General features: G+C 45.6%; 2 protein-coding genes across 3 annotated transcripts; one reads left to right on the top strand and one right to left on the bottom strand.

The window, feature by feature from the left end:
* Positions 1–335: 335 nt before the first annotated feature.
* LOC118114695 (tetratricopeptide repeat protein 16) lies at positions 336–6,211 on the top strand. The gene is made up of 12 exons (XM_047341110.1): positions 336–450; positions 849–1,015; positions 1,124–1,214; positions 1,710–1,847; positions 2,128–2,228; positions 2,473–2,602; positions 3,110–3,324; positions 3,559–3,848; positions 4,440–4,584; positions 4,688–4,853; positions 5,423–5,556; positions 5,673–6,211. The coding sequence occupies exons 1-12, from the start codon at positions 421–423 to the stop codon at positions 5,860–5,862; spliced, it is 1,797 nt and encodes a 598-aa protein (XP_047197066.1). The 5' UTR covers positions 336–420; the 3' UTR covers positions 5,863–6,211.
* Positions 6,185–12,182, bottom strand: mymk (myomaker, myoblast fusion factor). Of its 2 annotated transcripts, XR_007032937.1 has the most exons (7): positions 11,613–12,182; positions 11,079–11,193; positions 9,963–10,111; positions 9,761–9,877; positions 9,517–9,657; positions 7,880–8,907; positions 6,185–7,720 (listed from the first exon to the last, which is right to left on the bottom strand). XR_007032937.1 is itself a non-coding variant. In XM_035165362.2 (6 exons), the coding sequence occupies exons 1-6, from the start codon at positions 11,745–11,747 to the stop codon at positions 8,707–8,709; spliced, it is 858 nt and encodes a 285-aa protein (XP_035021253.1). In that variant the 5' UTR covers positions 11,748–12,182; the 3' UTR covers positions 6,185–8,706. The 2 variants fall into 2 exon arrangements, 1 of the variants encoding a protein (XP_035021253.1); XM_035165362.2 differs by having other exon boundaries at positions 6,185–8,907.
* Positions 12,183–18,933: the final 6,751 nt, after the last annotated feature.

The raw sequence follows: 18,933 nt of genomic DNA, 5'->3' as shown, positions 1-18,933 counted from the left end.
TGATCGCCGTGTCCTGCTTCCTGGGTTCATCTTTTCAGAGTAAAAGACTTCCGGTAGCCCTCGGAACAGAGTGACATTAACACGTCACCGTCACGTTCTGAGAAATGCAGGTTTCTAGTTTGTTTTAATTCATAGAATAAAGGTATTAATTCTTTATAGTGGGTTTTAAATGTGTAGACAATGAGAATCAGTTACAAAGTTGACGAACTTCCGGGTTGTTTCCTAAAACTAAAACGTCCGGATAGAAACGACACCGGAAAAGAAGGGAGGGAACTATCCCACTCTTTGTTTTCAAAATAAAAGCCTGTGGTTTCCATGGTGACGTCCAGATTCAACCAACATGACGCAGAAACTTTAAAGTGTCAACGAAGTAGAAAAGTGAAAAGTAAAACAGCTTGAATCAGCGATTTGAAGGACAGGATGGAGCGTGAGGAGAGAAAAGATGAGACGGTGAAATAAACCAGAAGCAGCGGTTTGGTGCTTTGAACTTTAAATCTGTTTAAACCAGTTTTTATTATGAAGCAGTTTGAATCATGCTTTATTTTATTTGTTTAAGTATTTTAACACAAGTTAAGTTAAAAAACTACAGACTAACATTGTAACCATTTATTTTGATCTCCTTTTTTAAAAATAGATTATGTCTGTAAAACAGGAAACGAAATTTCAGAATGTTTTTAAAAGATTGGACATAACTTATAACCTCACTAACTTCATAACTAACTGATGAACAAACCCCTGTTGTTCGGAGTTTACATACAAATTTAAAGGAACCTGTTTTGTGAATCGGTCTAATTGTCCTCGTGTGAGTTTACAACCCTGAGGAAAACCTTTGTGGTGTGATGTTCCAGCAGCGAGCAGAGGAGCAGGGTCTGTTTCCCTCTGTGTCTCAGGAGGAGCCGGACGAGGCTCGGACGAAAAACTCTCTCCTTGAAACGTTTCTGTCTCCAGGAGAGAAACTCCGTCACAGCATGGAGCTGACGGGGAGATTCATCATCCAGAGCAGAGCTGCAGAGCAGTGAGGAGCATTACTGAGATGAAGACACATTTCAATCAGCTTGGATTTGACTCTAGATTTCACTGAGTCTCAGTCACAAGTTCTGTGGTTGAATATCTTTCTGTGCAGTTACTCAAAAGGAGAAGAGGCCATGAGGAAGCGTCAGTACGAGAAGGCTGTGGTCTGCTTCTCTAAAGCCGTCACTCTGCAGCCGGAGCAGGTGCTGCACACAAATCACACAAACACTGACTGTGTGTATTAATGTAATACTGTGTGTGTTTCCACAGGTGAAGATGGGAAGAAATACATGTTTTATTAATACTTTTTAATTCAAGTAGCTCGGATGTTCATGAAAGAGGCAGACATTAGATATTTCTAAATTCACTGAAGTCATAAAAAACATGATTATAACGATAAAAGTAAAGTGCAGGAAAATCTATTAAAGCAATAATTGGAAAAAAATATCTGTAATACATATGCACCCTTGTCTGTGAGTAAAGATGATAAAATGACACAAACTATCTTTGACAAACATTTATTTAACGTCTAATGTCCCATCTGTTAACTTGGAGGAGGAGGCATTTACGATCTATACTGCAGCCAGCCACCAGGGGGCGATCAAGATGCTCTGGCTTCACTTTTGGTATCATCTTGTTACTTTTGTATGTTTTTGTGTGTTTGTCGATTTGAACCTCCTCAGGTGTGTGTCTTTCAGACTCAGCTGTTTGTGGCTCAGGCGGAGTCGTACCTGCAGCTCTGTGACTTCCAGTCGTCAGCAGCCTGCTTTAAAAGGGCCGAGCTCCTGGAGCCCGGAGCTTTCAGCAGCCGCTTGGCTTTCGTCTACTATCTCCAGGTGAGAGTCTCCACAGCGCCCCCTGGGTTCTGACTGGGGTTTATCACCCTGCTACCCACACGTAGGATCATGTTTTTACCCCAGTGTGTGTGTTTATGAACAAAAACACTCAACAACACAAGGACACATTTTCACGAACAATATTCATGATTTAAAACAATAGTTATGATGTGAAAATGTCGTATATCATCTTCAGCTTCATTCTTCACTTCGTAAAAGTCTCGTAAAATAATCGAACGATGATCGTTCTGTTTCCTGTTTCCTGTTTCCTGTTCCTCAGGGTCAGTGTCTGTTCGACCGAGCTCTTTTCCCAGAAGCTCTGGAGTCGTTCAGTCGAGCTGCTGAGCTGAAGCCCGGCTGCAGAGTCTACGCTGCGAGACGGTAACCAGCTAAAACGTTCTGCTACAATCTGTGGATTCATGATGTCAGAAGTTTGTCATATTTGAAGAAACCACAGACCTCAACTTCCTCCGACTGTCCAGGAATGAAGCTGAATTAGATCAGAGTCAGTGCAGGTGTTTTGTGGAGTGGACCCTCAACCAATCAGGAGTCAATCAGGATATTAATATGTAAATATTCTTATATTTCTGTGTCACATTAATGTTGATGACTTGGTGTTTTTCAGTCTGGCCTGTCTGGCAGCTGCAGGTCGTCACGGTAACTGTCTGAAGCTGGTCAACGATTGGATGACATCAGACGGCCCGACCTCTGACCTTCACGTCCTCAGAGCCCGACTGCACAGACGACTCCATCAGGTCAAAGCTGCAGAGACTCAGCAGCACTTTACATCTCAGACTATTTCAAAGAAACAAACCTGCAAACTGGATAAAACTAACTTTTGACTCTTCAGACAAACACGACACTGACGAATGCACAAAGAGGATATGACGCCACCAACAGGCGACCAAATGAAATGCATAATTACCTACTTTTCTGCAGATTTGAAAATATAACGTGAGACTCAGCGACAGATAAAACAGGTCTGATGGTTTTAGATGATTTAATGTGGAAGTTACAGATTCAACCTTTAATTCAGGCAGGAGAATTTGTTACAGGACTTGAATCTGTAGTTTTTCTTTCTGTCAAAACAAAAACAAAGGTCCTAGAAAAATTCAAATCACCAGATTTCTCCAAGAGGTTTGTGAAGTGAATGAAATCTTCAGTCTGACGTGATAAAACTTAAGTTTATCTTAGAATGAGTTGGTAGAGATTTGGTTAAAGCTCCTCACACTGAATCCTAAATGAGCTGAACTCCCGTCCAGACGTCTCAGTGTCATCGGGACGTGAAGTCGGCGCTGGCGTTGAACCCGACGTGTCCGGAGGCCACAGCTCTGCTGCTGCAGCTGCAGGACGCTGGAGAACGGGCCAGACTTCAGGCCGTGGAGCGAGCCGTGAGCGGGCGGCTGCCTGAAGCCCTCTGCAGGATCAACGTGGCTCTGGAGAACTGTCCACAGGACGCACGCCTCCACCTGTTCAGGTGAGCTACACCAACAGGAAACAGGAAGCAGCTGATACAACAAAGTCTGACGTAGTATTTTGTTGATGAAGGTGATTATATGTATGAAACAGACACGTCCCTGTTTCCATTAGCAACCAACAGGTGATTGTTTTTCTTTGTTATTAACTAATCACATAAATCAGTTGTTGCTTTATTATTTCGCTGAGATCTTCAGATCGATTCTGTCTTTCAGTCTAATTCTCTGTTCATCAGGGGGATTCTCTACCGACGTCTGAAAGACTTCACCGCCGCCATCGAGGATCTGGTTCAGGCTGTGGAGCTGAGCGAGGAGGAGGCTGGGGTCAAAGGTCAGGTGGAGGTCAGACACAGGCAGGACGAGCGCGGCTCTTTGGAAGCGGAGGCGGAGTTTCAGCTGGTTCTCACCTACAATGACTTTGCGGTTCAGTGTTTCAGCCGAGGTCTGTACGCTGAAGCTGCTCTGCTCCTCAACAAGGCCATCGAGGAGGAGAAGGAGGAGGCAGGACTGTACCTGAACCGAGGAGGTGAGGCTCCCCCCTCCAGCAGAACCTGTTTCTCTGATACCTCAGGATCCAGATGCTCAGAAGGAGCTGAATCCTCCTCAGATTCCTCCTCCTCTCCCAAACAAACAGAATCAGTGATTGAAGGAAGTTTTTCAAAGGATTTAACGTGAAAAAGTTACAGATTTAAAAGCAACAGAATATTTGAGTCTTTATAATAAATCAAAAACTCAGTGAATCTGATTATTTGCTGCTGCAGAAAAAGCTGGATTCTGCTTCGAGTGAGACGTTTGTAAAACTTCTTTGTTAAAATAACGACGTCTCAGGTGACGTGTAAATCTGAACCTGTCGGATCAGAAACAATCACACGGACACAAACCAGAAAAACCTGATCAACGTTTCTCCGACTGCAGTAAACACAGTTTGAACTGGTTCACTGCTCTGCACTGTACAACTGGATTCATGTAATTAACACATTTAAGCTCAGAGTCAGACCCCCCTTCAAAAACCAAGATGGCAGCTCCCAAACCAATGGGTGGCATCACTGTGTGTGTGTGTGTGTGTGTGTGTGTGTGTGTGTGTGTGTGTGTGTGTGTGTGTGTGTGTGTGTGTCAGACTGTTTCTTCAAACAGGGTGAGTGGTGTTATGCTCTGTCCGACTACCAGCAGGCCGAGGAAATGATGCGACCGGACGACCCGGCTCTCCGGCTGCGCCTCGCTGTCCTACACAGCACTTTGGGTTCTCTCTACTTCCAGGGCGGGTGAGAATCACACACACACACACACACACACACACACACACACACACACACACACACACACACACTCACAGATGCTGTATCTGTGTGTTGTGTTCGTCTGCAGGCGTTTCCAGGAGGCGGTGGACATGTTGTCTCTGTCCGTCCAGTACGACCCCTCAGCTGCTCAGTCCTACGAGAACAGAGCCAAGGCCCTCAGGAAGCTCCGGCAGCTGGACGGGGCCCGACAGGACGTGGTCCGCACGCTGATCCTGGATCCAACCAACGAGGAGGTCAGAGCGGCATCACACCTCCTCACCGTCAGGAGGCTCGAGGAGACGAGTCCAGTTTGATGGACTAAACGTTTCCATCAGTTGAATTAAAAACCAGAACTTTTTTATCAAATTTTTGAATCAATCAGAGAATAAAACAGATCCCTACTTTCCTTTTTGCTTTTAAGTTTTCAGAAATAACAGAAACATTGTTACAATCAAAACTAGAACATCACTCAGTAAAGTTTATACCCAACAGTCTCCTTATGGAACCACATTTAAATTCACTCCTGATTTCTAATTCTGATCTGCAGCAAATCAAACACCCTCAGATATCAGTTCTCTGAATATGTCTGATTTGTATCATCAAGCTCCATGAATTATTGTCTGAGGCGACGATGAAGAAAGTTTCACTGATAAAACCTCCGTCCACTAAGTTCTGTGGAAACATGTGCAGGAGAGTTTGTGTGATCGTGTGAACAGACAAACAAATGACGATGAAAACATAGAGGTAATAATCACTCTTAAAAATAAACGTACGTGTGTGTGTGTGTGTGTGTGTGTGTGTGTGTGTGTGTGTGTGTGTGTAGCTGCCTCCGATGCTCATGAGTCTGTTCCCTGGACGCTGTGTCTCTGATGTTTTGTCGAGTCCTGCAGGACAGCAGGTCAGAGGTCAGCTGACAGACGCCATCCAGGCCTGCGGCTGCGTCTCTGAGACACAAAGGTCAGAGCGTCACTTTGGACACGACGCTGACAGATGATGTTAACGTGTCCAAACGAGCAGCGGAGCCTCGGCTGAGTGGAACAGAAACGTTATTCTGTGTGTTGATGTTTTATCAGACGCAGCGAGAAGCTCCGACAGACGACTCTGACCAATGAGACCACAGCGATTCGGTCAGGTGACTCATCAGGAGGAGGAGGTGAGAGGAGGTCGAGTGTGAACCAACAGGAGGCGGAGTTAACTGTGAGGAGCCTCCTGCAAGGGCTGATGGGAAAAACTTCATCATCATCATCATCATCATGTTCTTAACCACTAAAATGAGGAAAAACTACCACAACAAACAACAACATAGAAAACCACAGCTGTGTTTCTTTAAGACTTTCACTTTATTTAAAATATAAAAGACATCCTGACAAATTTGTAAAAGCTTCATAAAGAAGAACATTTTAAAAATAAAATAAAAATGAAATAATTTGAAAAAGTGATGTGATGTTAAAAACCTGGAAGAAGCAGTTCTAGCCTGAGTCCAGTAGAGGGCGGCAGAGACACAGTGGTTTGTGGGGACGTTCCACTGTGTTTGATTTTTATCATCTAAGATCAAAAGTTTGGTTCTTATCGTCATATTGTATAAAAATAAAAATTCAGGATTTAAAATTGATTTAAATTGTCTGAGTGGTTTGATTTGTGTCCTAATGAAGGTCAGAGGTCAATCTTCTGTTCACACACACACACACACACACACTCTTCAGTGTGCTCAGGAGGGAGAGCGGGTCGTCTACTAAACAGAAGGTTTGTGGTTTGATCCCCGGCTCCTCTAGCCTGATTTCTGAAGTGTCCTTGGGCAAGAGAGTGAACCCCAAACTGCCCCTGTTGAAGTGTTGTGTGTAGAAGAGGCTGAAAGTGTGAATGGGAGTTTTACTGTAAAGCTCTTTGCTCGCTCACTCATATTTAAACCTCCAAATCAAAGTGTGAGCGAGGAGGCGAATAACCTGTCCACATGTCGGTGAACTCTGACCCCTGATGGTCGCTTCGTGAAGATGTGATGAACTCGTGTTCTCAGAGAGTCAGCTGACCTCGCAGCATTAACAACAGCTGTGGCAACAGCCGGCCCTCAGAGAAACGACCTGTGGCACCGGCGCTGCTGTCTCGCCATCGAGAGAACCCGAGAGCACAAACATGCCAAACATACCAGAGTCTGTCGCAGTCGCTTCTCGCCACGAAGTCCGCTGCTTAATTGACTCTGATGAAAACTGACACGGAGTTTTTCCTCCTTTACCTTTTTCTAACGAGCCGCCACACGTGGAACACGAGAGGAAACCTCCTTCTCGTCTAGAAGTCTTTTCTTATTTGTTCAGATGTATTTCTTTACTTAATTTCGATACCCAATGAAATTCCACGCCGCCGGGGAATGTGGGTGCAGACGACCACGGAGGACTGTCAATCAAGACTTATTGTGTTGACACTATCAACGTCTGCGTCCGATACGACCTGCGGACGACAGGACGACAGGTCCAGGCCCTCAGACGAGTGTGTGTGTTTGTGAGGACCGTGTGGCGTCCTGGTCAGCGGCTCCTTCATGAGGACAGTTTTCTGGTCCTTTTTAAGGTCAGAACTTGAATTTCGGGTCAAGATTCAGATTCAGTTCTGATACTAATCAGTGTTTGAGGCCGGTGGAGTCTTCACAAGCGTAGTAACACAGTCCTGAATGTGTGTGGGCCTCAGCCCCTCAGCAGAGCGGTGTGGGACAGACAGCGGTCGTAAAGGAGCTGAGAAGTGTTTCACACTTGTGCAATAAAAGGCTCGAGTTACCGTCCTGTCAGGGCCGCGAGGTGCAGCCAGCAGGGAGGTGCCGGTGGCCCGGCCAGCTGGGTCTCCGAGCCCAGACAAAAACACCTTTCTCTGGGCACAGGAGCTGGCGGCTTGGCCCAGACTCAAAACATTCCCTGGTGGAAGGGAGGTTCATTCACGTTTTGGCCGACCACTGTTTTGTCTGAGATACGCACAAGACGTTTGTAGTCTTTGGGTCGTGTTCGGGCAGGTGACGTGCGCGGACGCACAGCTCCACGTCGTCCCGAAGTGAGAGTGGAACAGGATACGAGAGTTTGGGATTAGAGTTGAAGAGGCCTTGAAGTATGTGCCAGTCGGGGGTTTTGTCAATGGTCAGTTTCTACAAAGTTCATGAAATGAGAATGGATCAGACCAGCGAGGCTGTAAAACTCCCTGAACTCTCCAGAGACCAGTTCCAAACAGAAACACGACATTTCATTTTATTTGCTAAAAAACAACACACATTATACTGAATATACAACATCCTGCAATAAATAACCTGGTGATGAAGGTTTCCAGCAGAGACGTTACACAGTCTGAACATTAGAGACAGACGAGTCCACCTGTGGATCCAGAAACACGTCAGGATGCTTCAGTTTGGTCGCAGACCGACGTCTGGGCCGCTGCTTCCTCTCACTCCAGCGTCTGATGCTCCTCATGACACATTTAGCACCGCGAGGACGTATAAAAACGGTAAAATGTGCTTTACAGTCTTGTAACTCTCACAAACGAGTCGGACCGCGTGGTTCCTTTTCCTGACGGAGAGGAGGGGTGGACAGACGGAGGCGAGCAGACGAAGGCCGTCCCCTGAGGAACATTTCTAAAGATAATTTATATATCTTGGAGAGATAAACCATCTGCCTGTTTGTTCTCCTCGTAAATCTTCCAGTCAGTTTTACTGGCTCGTCTCAGCCACCGTCTCGCTGTTCGTGCTGTGTGTGCGTTCGATCGCAGCGCGCGGCCTCCTCACAGCTGTCGTCTTATCGGGTCTCCAGGGCCTTCAGGGGCCCGACTCGCCTTTTAGCTCGTGCCCTAAAAATGTAACGACCACATCAGGGCACTGATGTGACGTTTCCTCAGCGACTGGCTACGGTGGCGGCTGGATTCCTGAAGTCGCTGCTGACCTTAAATATTCTACTGGCCAAAAGGATTCTTTGGAGTGGAGAGGAACGTCCACATGATGGTTGGTTTCCTGCTGAAGTAGATTAACTTACCAGCCACGTACAAGTTTATCAGCGTTTGGCCGACAGTTCTTTGGTGATTTTCCCAGCGTCGTCCACGCCCGCTCCTCGGGATGAAGTCCTCCTGCGCTCGGAGTCTTCGGCTTCACTTCCAGCCGTTCATCTCTTTGAGTTTGCTGATGCTGGTGCCTTTGACAGGCGAGGAGGGCGGGGGGGTGAAGAGAGGCAGGGTGGGGGTGCTGCAGCCTCGTGTCCACAGCTTCTCAGTGGGGACCGTCCACACGGAGCGAGACTTCTTCTTCTTGGGCTTGTCCGTCTTGTCTTTGACTGTGCCCGGGGACATGGACTGCAGGGAGAACCGGGAGGAGAGTGGGGTTTTATTACAGATTCAATCCTTTAACTGTCACCTGCTCTAAATCTATCAATCACACTTTATATATCATGATTCCTTTAAACCACGTAACACAAAGTGCTTTATAGAGTAAAATCTATAAAACCAAACCTCCCTCCCTCCACACAGAACAAAACGCTGTCGTTCATCTCATAAATCTACAAAGAGGAAACAACCAAAGGCAGGTAAAGAAAGAAAGAACTGGAATCGACCTCATACCTTCACCAACTGTCTCTTAAATTCATTCAAGCTGCACCCGATCACACACTCATAGACATCAGTCCTCTAAATAGGTCCATGAATTATTTTCTGGAATATTCTCTGTGAAATTGTCAAAAAACATCTGATCCCACAATGTGAAAGAAAGAGAAAAGGATCCAGGATAACGATTTCTGTTGATGCACAGTCTGACCTTGTTTTAAATCTTTGATAATTAAAACTTGAAATGCTCCGGACATCGTTAAATTAAAAGATTAGATTTAAAGGCAACGACCATGAGACCTGAGCCTCCCTCTCATCCGACCCCGTCCACTCTCATGTTTAGATGTAATAAATGCAACGTACGCAGCAGCACAACGTGAAGCAGCTGAGTTTGGCAGCGTTTCGCTCCGTCCCTGCGTAGCGGTTCTTCTTCGGCAGCAGCAGGACGAAGGACACAGCCAGAGACAGATGGTAGAAGCTGTGGACGTAGGCGTAGTCCCACTCCTGCACGGAAGAGGAAACATCACGATGAAGACATCACTGCTCCAGTAACAATATGTAGAACAAGAAATAATCTAATAATATATCTGAAATTTAAGAGATTCACCTCAAAGTAGAAACGTAACATGAGAGCGAGGGCGCCGAAGCAGCAGCCTGGACCGACCTGCTGCGTGTACACCTTCTTGTCCGGGTACACGGCCCTCAGCTGCTTCATCTTCTGCAGCTGGAACATCAGGAGACACAGAATTCAAGGATGGAAGACGAGATGACATCAACCTGTTATCGCTGCCATGTTTGACGCCACTCACCCATTTGACAGTGATGATGAAGACGGCCGATCCGATGGGTCCGGAGTAGATCCCGTAGCCCCAGCGATCCTGGTAGATCCTCACGGCGATGGTCAGCACCCCGAACATGGTGATGCTGGAGCGCTGAGGCTCGTCAAAGTCGCCCAGAGCTGGAACATGGAGACGCAGACGTACGAGATAATTAAACCTTTTTCAACGTGTTCATGTTAACGACCTGAAAAATCTGATCTGTTCCTGCAGGAGTTTACAATAGAAACCACATTCATTTATTTATCTGAACATTTATTTAACAACTACTTTTAATTTTGGTCCATGTCCCATCTGCTAACATGGTGGAGGTGGGGTTTATACTGCAGCCAGCCACTAGGGGTTGATCTAGACGCTTTGGCCGGTGAAAACAGGAAGTGAAGACGAGACCAATCGAAAAGAAGAAAACTTGAGAGAAACATCTTCTGTTCTTCTTCTACTGTCACGAGGAGGAAGTGACGAGAGCTGGACAGAGATCAGATCTCAGTGTGGACGCATGTTAACACCAGGTGTGAATGTGATCACGTCAAAATCGGATCTGGATTCACTCCGGATCAGAGAAGCATTTTAAAGTGGGTGTAAACAGAGTGAAGAGGATCAGAGCCGTCAGCTGTCGGAGCCTCAGGCCTCCATGACCATCGCTGGAGAACCTCACGGGCTTAGAGCAGCAAATGTTTTAATGGGTGTGTGTGTGTGTGTGTGTGTGTGTGTGTGTGTGTGTGTGTGTGTGTGTGTGTGTGTGTGTGTGTGTGTGCAGTCATACGAGGGAACAACAGTGTGCCCATCTGAACACATGAGCAGTGACTCAGTGACACAGCACATGTTGTGGACAACTGCTGCGGGAGGAGCTGGTTGTTTTTAACCTTGAGACGTGCAGTTGTCGAATTCCAATTAATAATCTTTATTTACTTTCTCTTGCAAGTTCTTAACACACGCACGCACGCACACACACACACACACACACACACACACACACACACACACACACACACACACACACACACACACACACACACACACACACACACACACACACACACACACACACACACACACACACACTGCTACGAGCTGAACAGGAGAACGTACCTATCAGTGTGACCCACATGGAGAGGGCCGTGGCGTAAACACTGAAGTATTCCAGGACGTCGTATCTCATGAAGCAGAGGATGGAGAGACCCGGTCCGTCACACGCGTGATAGATCTGCACGAACACACAAACACACAGTCGATGATATGGAGTTAAAAAAAACGTGGTGTTTAATATAAGTGCAAACATTTCAACAAACCCTTTATACACAACCTAAAAGTTCTATCTGCAGATTAAAGTAAATATGGAATCTTCTGTGAACAGCCACTTTATTCAGATTTTTTAGATTTTAGTTGTAAGTTGATAAAATGTCATATTTCTTATTTCTTCTCTTGTTCTGTATCTGCAAAGTAATATTAATTTACAAACTACTGAGAACATGATTTATGAAGGATCTGGATTCCACCAGCTCTAAGAACTGAGGTTATTTAATCATTAAGATTCTCTAACCAGATCTCAGCTTCTGATCAAAACCTGTGTGGTTGAGTTGAACAGCTTAAAGAAGAAACCTCTAAGGAGGAGCACTTTCTCACCGCGGTGAAGAACATGGTGAAGAAGTAGACCATGGCCTCCATGTGGAAGCCCCTCTTGGCGGCGACGCTGGCTGCAGGGAGGAACACCAGGCTGCTGACTGTGGGCAGCAGCATCTTGGCGATGAACGCTCCCATGGTGGAGGAACGACAAACACAACGTCAACACAACGTCAACACAAACTCCGCTGGAGGAGAAGACGTCCTGCAGGATTCAGATCTGAAGGAGAAGACGTTTGAGCTGTGTAAATGTCCTCAGGTCCCTCAGTCCTCACGGTGTGCGACACTCTGAGCTTCAGGATTCATCAAACTGCACACAAGTACTCGTGCACACTCCCACGCTGCACGGACACACCCAGCTGTCCACTGGGGCCCTTTAAACTTTAAATGTCCCTCCAGGCTGTCAGGTCCTCAGGGGCCTGGATGTGCAGCGTCATCGCTCATCAGCTGTTTGACCATGGGAGGGGCTCCGGGCAGGACCAGGGCCGACGTGCACTGTGTCACATGCACAATAAAATATCTACATGATAATTACCCTGCTCAAAGCAATTAACAGAAGATGCAATTACTCAAATTCGTTTTGAACAATTTATTGGTTTATTCGCTCACAACTCATTTGGTTCTCTCCAGCCTATAGAGGTCATCAGTGTTCCACAAGCTCTTTAAGTATCAGCCATGAGATTTTAACCATCCGAGGTAGAACACACTCAAGTAAAAACACAGAAAATCACATAAAAACTAATTATAAAAGTCGTAAAAGAATAAAAACCATGTCCCATACAAGGCTGAGGCAGCGTCCGCTGTGTGAAGCCATATTTGACTCTGCGGCGCTGCTCTCATGAATGTGTCTGAATGAGTTGATCCCACGATGGCGAGGCAGCAGTTGCCTCCTCCGCTCTGCTCTCAGCTGTTACACCTGCTCAGAGGCTCGAGGCAGCGACACAAAGGGTGCAGTATTGCAGAGGGGTGTCCCCCACGCCTCAGATTCTCAGAGTGCCTCGGTAACCCGAGCCGCCGGGGACCAGGCCGAAAACACACTCACACACCCGACCGTTGTGGACAAGCTGCCGGGGCCGGACCACGCCCTCTGCCGGGAACTCCTCTGCAGACGTGACCTGGTCAAACTCTCTGTTTCCTTGTTTTCTGATAATCTGTCCGTCCAGCACGTGTCAGGTTGTGAGGACGTTCACGTTCTTGGAGCTAAACGCTCTGTGGGTCACTCTCACTGAGCTTTGCTTTCCAGCAGGGGGGGGTTGTCACTTTCTGTGAGAGGAATGTGCATGTGTCCGACCCACCTGTGGGTGAGCAGTCATTCGAGGTAATCTGATTACTACACTTATTGTCAGGGGGAGTCTGACGACCTCAGATGACCCGACCCAGACCTCCAGCTCACCCTGGTGGTCAGGAGGTCAAAGGTGCACTTTGGGAAGTTAAACACGTGAGAGTGGGAGAAAGGTTCGACGGTATTTAAAGATGGACGACATGACCACGATCCTCCTGGTGGAGACAAGTGAAGGTTGTGAGTGTCTGTGTCATCGTTTCCAAACTTCAAATCATGAAGATGGAGGAGACAACATCTGCTGTTACAACTCAACATCTGTAAAGACGTGGAACCAGTTTAACTTTCCAACAAACCAGTTTAACGGCTCCTCAAAAGCTATAACCACCAGCTGATCTGTTTTATACGGACACATAAATAAAACATAACAATTGTTTGATGGAAAACTTTATTCTGGCAGCAGGTGTCTGATGCTTCACACATGTTTTCCCGTCGATCATCATTCTGGTTTATTTGGACATTTTAACAAAAAATCTGATCTGTTTGCATATTTCAGTGTCACAACTTTCACGTCTTGTTAATCTGGATTTCTTCGTCTGTCCAGGACCCTGCGTTCCTCTTGTCCAGGAGGGTCCGTGGCCCGGGGTGACTTTCACCTCAGGACCCCTCAGTGTAAACACGAAACACGGCGCTTCCTTTTGATTCAGTAATAAATAGCGGTGACCTCTGACCCCTCGACCCTTTTCACAAATAATTGTAGGGCCGTGCTTGTGTCTCAGCTGAAGAGTCACTCGGACTAATGTGAACTGGAAGTGGAGAGCGTTGTTTCACCTTTTAGTTCATCAGATATGTTCCTGTGGTTCTTTGTTCTGATTTAAACTCCAGTGATTCCTCCTCTTCAATAATTCATATCACAGAGAAACCAAATATATAGAAAGAAGTAGTTGAGGTATAGAAGCCATGTTGTGTCAATCTAAGGGACGAACGGTGTTGGGACACAGGTCTGTGTAACAGGACGAGGTGGACGAGTGGACGGCTAATCCATTGTGCTCTGCAGGCGTGGGTTTGAATCCCATCCTCATCAAATTCATCAGAAGCCGTTTCCAGACACAAACTCTGGGAGATGTCAGAACAATCTCACCGTGAATCTTCCTGCTCACTCGGACATTTTCCAGATATTTCACCAGGAGACATTCTCACGTACACACACATTCCCAAACCCTCCGGAAGGTTTATCTTTCAACCTGTGATCACGTGTGTTAGCATCTATGTGTGTGTGTGTTAGCATGTGTGTGTGTGTGTGTGTGTGTGATCTTACAGAGAACACGAGTGCTGCTGGTTTTTTATGAATATAATTTGTTGCTGGTGTTTGTTTCCTTTAGAGAGAATAAAACTAACGACTCAGTTTAAACTCCAGGTTCTTTAATTTATCTGTTTTCAGGTACAAGTGTCTTTTGTCTTTTGTTTTAGAAAGTCTAAAATGTGCAACTTCTCCTGTTTCCATGTTTTTCTCTTGCTGCGGTTGTGTTTTATAACTCCTTTAATTGCTCTTTTGTCCTGCGTGAAACCACCTAATGACTCCCGGCTTCGTGTGGCACGCTGCTAGTGTGCACAGACACACACACACAGACACACACCCACCACATTTTCTTTCAGTTCTTTATTTGTGTTTTACAGTGTGGAGGGTGGCAGCACTGTAGCTGGTGCCGGTGGGCAGGGTTTGTTCTCCTGCAGCCTCTCTGAACTCTGTCTATCAGCTTATAAATCTGGAAATGGAGCAGAGCGGTGGCTAATGTAGGCAGCAGACGGAGCGGGGGGGAGGGAGGGAGGCTGCCAGATGGGAAATGTTGAAGTATCAGAGGCTTAAAATGATCCTATGTGGCAGGAAATTATACAAACAATAACAATATATATATAAATGAATATTATTTATAAATGTGCTCTCATAAAACACATTTGGACAAACAAATTCAATCGATCACATTTCATTTGAATTGTCTCACAGACGTTAACAAGGAGCAACTTCCTCTGTTCTTAACTCAACTAGAGTCAAACTCCAGAGACACTTAGTGATCAGTGAATGAAGCTCAGTCCCATGTGAGGATCCTCTCCCAGGACACAAGTCCAACAGATGCTGATGGACCTGAACACATCAACACAACGACAGGATTCACTACATGAGAAGAACCTGTTTGTAACTTCATGTTTAAAGTGTTTCTACAGAATGTGTGATGGAGATGAAGGAGCAGAGGAACTGAGGAGTTACTGACGGCAGAAGATGTGAGGAGACGTGTCAGCTGACACCATCAGGATCCACGATGTGACGGCAGCTCTGATCCTGGATCTGCAAACGATGAAGCAGCAGGACTCTGGTGAAGAAGTCACGTCAGTAACATGTGTTGATTAGACATTAATGTGATAGAGAGAGAGAAAAGCTCCATGTGACATGTGTCCCCCGACATTCTAGAGCTACAGAACTAAGAGCAGGTCCACACGATTGTTACACAAGTCAAACATTTCTCCACACAAACACTTTCTGTAGGAGTTTCAGGTCCAGACGACCTTCTGGCTGATCTCTGTGGCTGAGGCACTTCAGGCACTTCACTCTTTTGCTCTCAACACAATCATAACTTGAGGTCGTGGTTGATTTATTTGCACCAAACTACAGGACCCGGCTTATTTATCCAACCAGGAACCATCATAATGGTCAAATTAAAACGCCCTCAGATAATTGACTGTAAAATGGTTGGGACGTGTCCTGTTTTAATCTGATTAAATGTCCATGAAGAGAATGAAGTGAGAGATCAAGGGAGAAGAGACAAGAGAATAACAGAGAGAACAAGTGCAAAGCTGCAGAGACACAGCTGAAGAAACAGAGAGAAGCGAAGGAAGGAGTGTGACGGAAAGAGGAGAGAAAGAAACACAGGGAGAGGAGGAGCGGGAGGGGTGAGAAATAACAGCAGAAGAAGGTAGAGAAAAACATGAAGAGAGGAGAAGAGGAATCGTAATAAAGCGGAGGGGAGAGGAGGAGGCAGACAGACAGATGAGGAGAAGAGGGGAAGACGACATGGTGGGCAGACACGGTGGTCCTCAGACGTCTGCTCGTCCTCCTCTCATCATTCACTCTCCTCGTCTCATTCCTCCGTCTGAATCGCTGTCCTCCATCTGTTTCTGGCTTCGTCTGTGTGTTTCGCAGAAGGAGGATTCCCAGGTCGCCGTCACTTAAAGGAGAAGTTCCTGGGATCAGATCACGGGGCAAAACTTTATCTGCTCATCGCGTCATGTCACACACATCACACACACATCACACACACATCACACACACATACACACACATCACACATCACACACATCACACACATCACACACACATCACACACATCACATCACATCACACACATCATACACACATCACACATCACATCACACACATCACACACACATCACACACATCACACACACATCACACACATCACACACACATCACACACATCACATCATTCACACATCACACACATCACACACATCACACACATCACACATCACACACACATCACACACATCACACACATCACACACATCACACAACACATCACACACATCACACACATCACACACATCACACACACATCACACACATCACACACACATCACACACACATCACACACACATCACACACACATCACACACACATCACACACACATCACACACATCACACACATCACACACATCACACACACATCACACACATCACACACATCACACACACATCACACATCACACACAAACACATCACACACACATCACACACACATCACACACATAAATGTATCCATTTATTTCAGGAATTTGTTCCTTGTGACACCTTCACCAGTTATTACATTTGAATTTCCAAACTACTTGTGAACAATTTCTGAACTTTACCTGCTTCTGTATTAATTACCTCTGAGGAGGAGGTTATGTTTTCACCCCCGTGCTTTTGTTTTTTTTGCAGAATTACGCAAAAACTACTTAACAGATTTCCATGAAACTTGGTGGAAGGATGGAAGACGAGCAAAGACAGAACTCAAAATTAGTTGCGTGTCCAGGTATATTTTTCATCACTTTCTTTAACATTGTGTGACAGGACAATGTTTTTTTGACATTTTGCAAAATCTGACATATTCAGACGACTGATATTTATGTGTAATTTGGTGCAGATCCAAATATAAATCTGGATGTAGTGGACACGTTTACACGTTTCTGTGAGGTTTCCCTAAGACGACCAAAGTTCAGGCATGGAAGCCTGGACTGGTGAATATGAATTAAATGAGAACAAATTAAATACGTCTCCAGTGGCAAACGGCAATAAAACATGGGTTAAATACATGAATGAAAACTGAACTGGGAAAAGTCCTGTGTCGACAGTGTGAACGGACCAAACATGGCCCCAGCAGACCTGACGTGGGCCTGAGAGAATCCAGTCTCTGATGAGCAGTCCCCTCACTGAGATATCTGAGGGGTGGAAACCCAAGTTTCTCCAGCTCTTTCAAAAGCCTGATCCTGTGTCGGCTAGCGTCGGCCTGCTAGCCTCTAGCATCTAGATCATTCGACTCCCACTGGCCTCTGAACTCTCGGCTAAATCAGTGTCACCCTGTTTTCATATCATCAAACTCAGGAGAAACACGACCAGTTGAACAAACACCAGTGTGACATTGGTAAGTAACAAGAAATGTCAAAGACACAAGGCAAGGTCAAAGTCTGCGTGCAATAATAAAAACAGGTGTGAAATTGAAGATGCGACTTTTTTCGTTTTTATCACATTGACATAAAGTTGACATCTCGGTCTCGTCTCGGTTAGGAAATCCTATCGCACCTCAGACTCTCCCGCTGGCCGGTGCTGCCAGAAAACATTTTATCATTGGTGTCATCGGAGAAGAGTTGAACCGAACGCAACTGGACTTGAGACGAGTCCGCTCGTCCAAGAGGCTTCTTCAGTTCGGAGTGGTGGGGAGTCCCTCCTGCTGAACCTCCGCGGGGACGTTAACCAGACGCTGATGTCACTGGGTAGAGAACTGAAGACGCGTCTGCCTCATAATTGAGCAGGAACATTTTCTCATTGAAAGTTATATCTGTCTACCGGTGTGTAAATTATGTGAATATGATTTTTATCCAGCTGCTTCAGAAACGACACGTTCACATTTCAGAAAAAGAAGCAGGCACCAACAGGCTGTTTCTGCTTTCCTTATAACTGCTGCGACAATAACATAATTTCATCATCTCATTGTTTATTCTATAAAGCTCTTAAGGGTCCTACTTGCTTATCAGAATAGCTTTGACTCGATGGACCTTCTAGAAGCCTCCGATATTCTGGCTGTGGCCTTTTAATAACTTGAGACCTGAGATCTACCGACTAACTCCACCAATCTGTATGAATGTGAAACGCACATCTCATATCTCACGCGTCACACTTTTCACGTGTTAATGAGGAGAAAGTGCGTGATGCGTTCAGTAGTAATACAATTAATAAACAGGTGTACACCCCGGCAGTATGAACTGTGTGTATGCAGGACACAGGGGAAGTGGTCTCTACTGACTTTATGCTGAATCCTACCTTCCTACCAAAAACCATAAAATCTTTATGGATGTTTTAACAGACCTTTAAGAGTTAAAAAGCGCTGTCTGCCTGTATTAGCTGGGAAGACGTAGCACAAGAGGAGATGCATTAAAAACAAACACACGATCTACAGATGATGAAACAGACATAGAATCTAAATGTTATGTTACTGAAATTATAAAACTGTTCTAGCACTGTCACTTAAAGAACTTTGATTTGTTTTAATGTCCACACGGACCTGCTCACACAAACTCTCTACGTGCACACACAGCTCCATCTCATGTTTACAGATTATGAAGGGAGATGCAGTTTTGGATGCTTTGGTTCGGCTCTGGTTACAAATTGCCTTCTGATTATTATTTTATAGAATCTGATTCAAGTTAATTATTCTGTGAAAACAACCACAGCAGTGTGAACTTTGGCAAAAGCTGAGAGGAGATCAGCTTA

The sequence above is a fragment of the Hippoglossus stenolepis genome, chromosome 9 (genome assembly GCF_022539355.2).
Source record: "Hippoglossus stenolepis isolate QCI-W04-F060 chromosome 9, HSTE1.2, whole genome shotgun sequence".
Classification (NCBI taxonomy): Eukaryota; Metazoa; Chordata; class Actinopteri; order Pleuronectiformes; family Pleuronectidae; genus Hippoglossus; species Hippoglossus stenolepis.
Note: the sequence above shows the minus strand (reverse complement) of the source record. Positions and strands in the feature narration are given on the sequence as shown.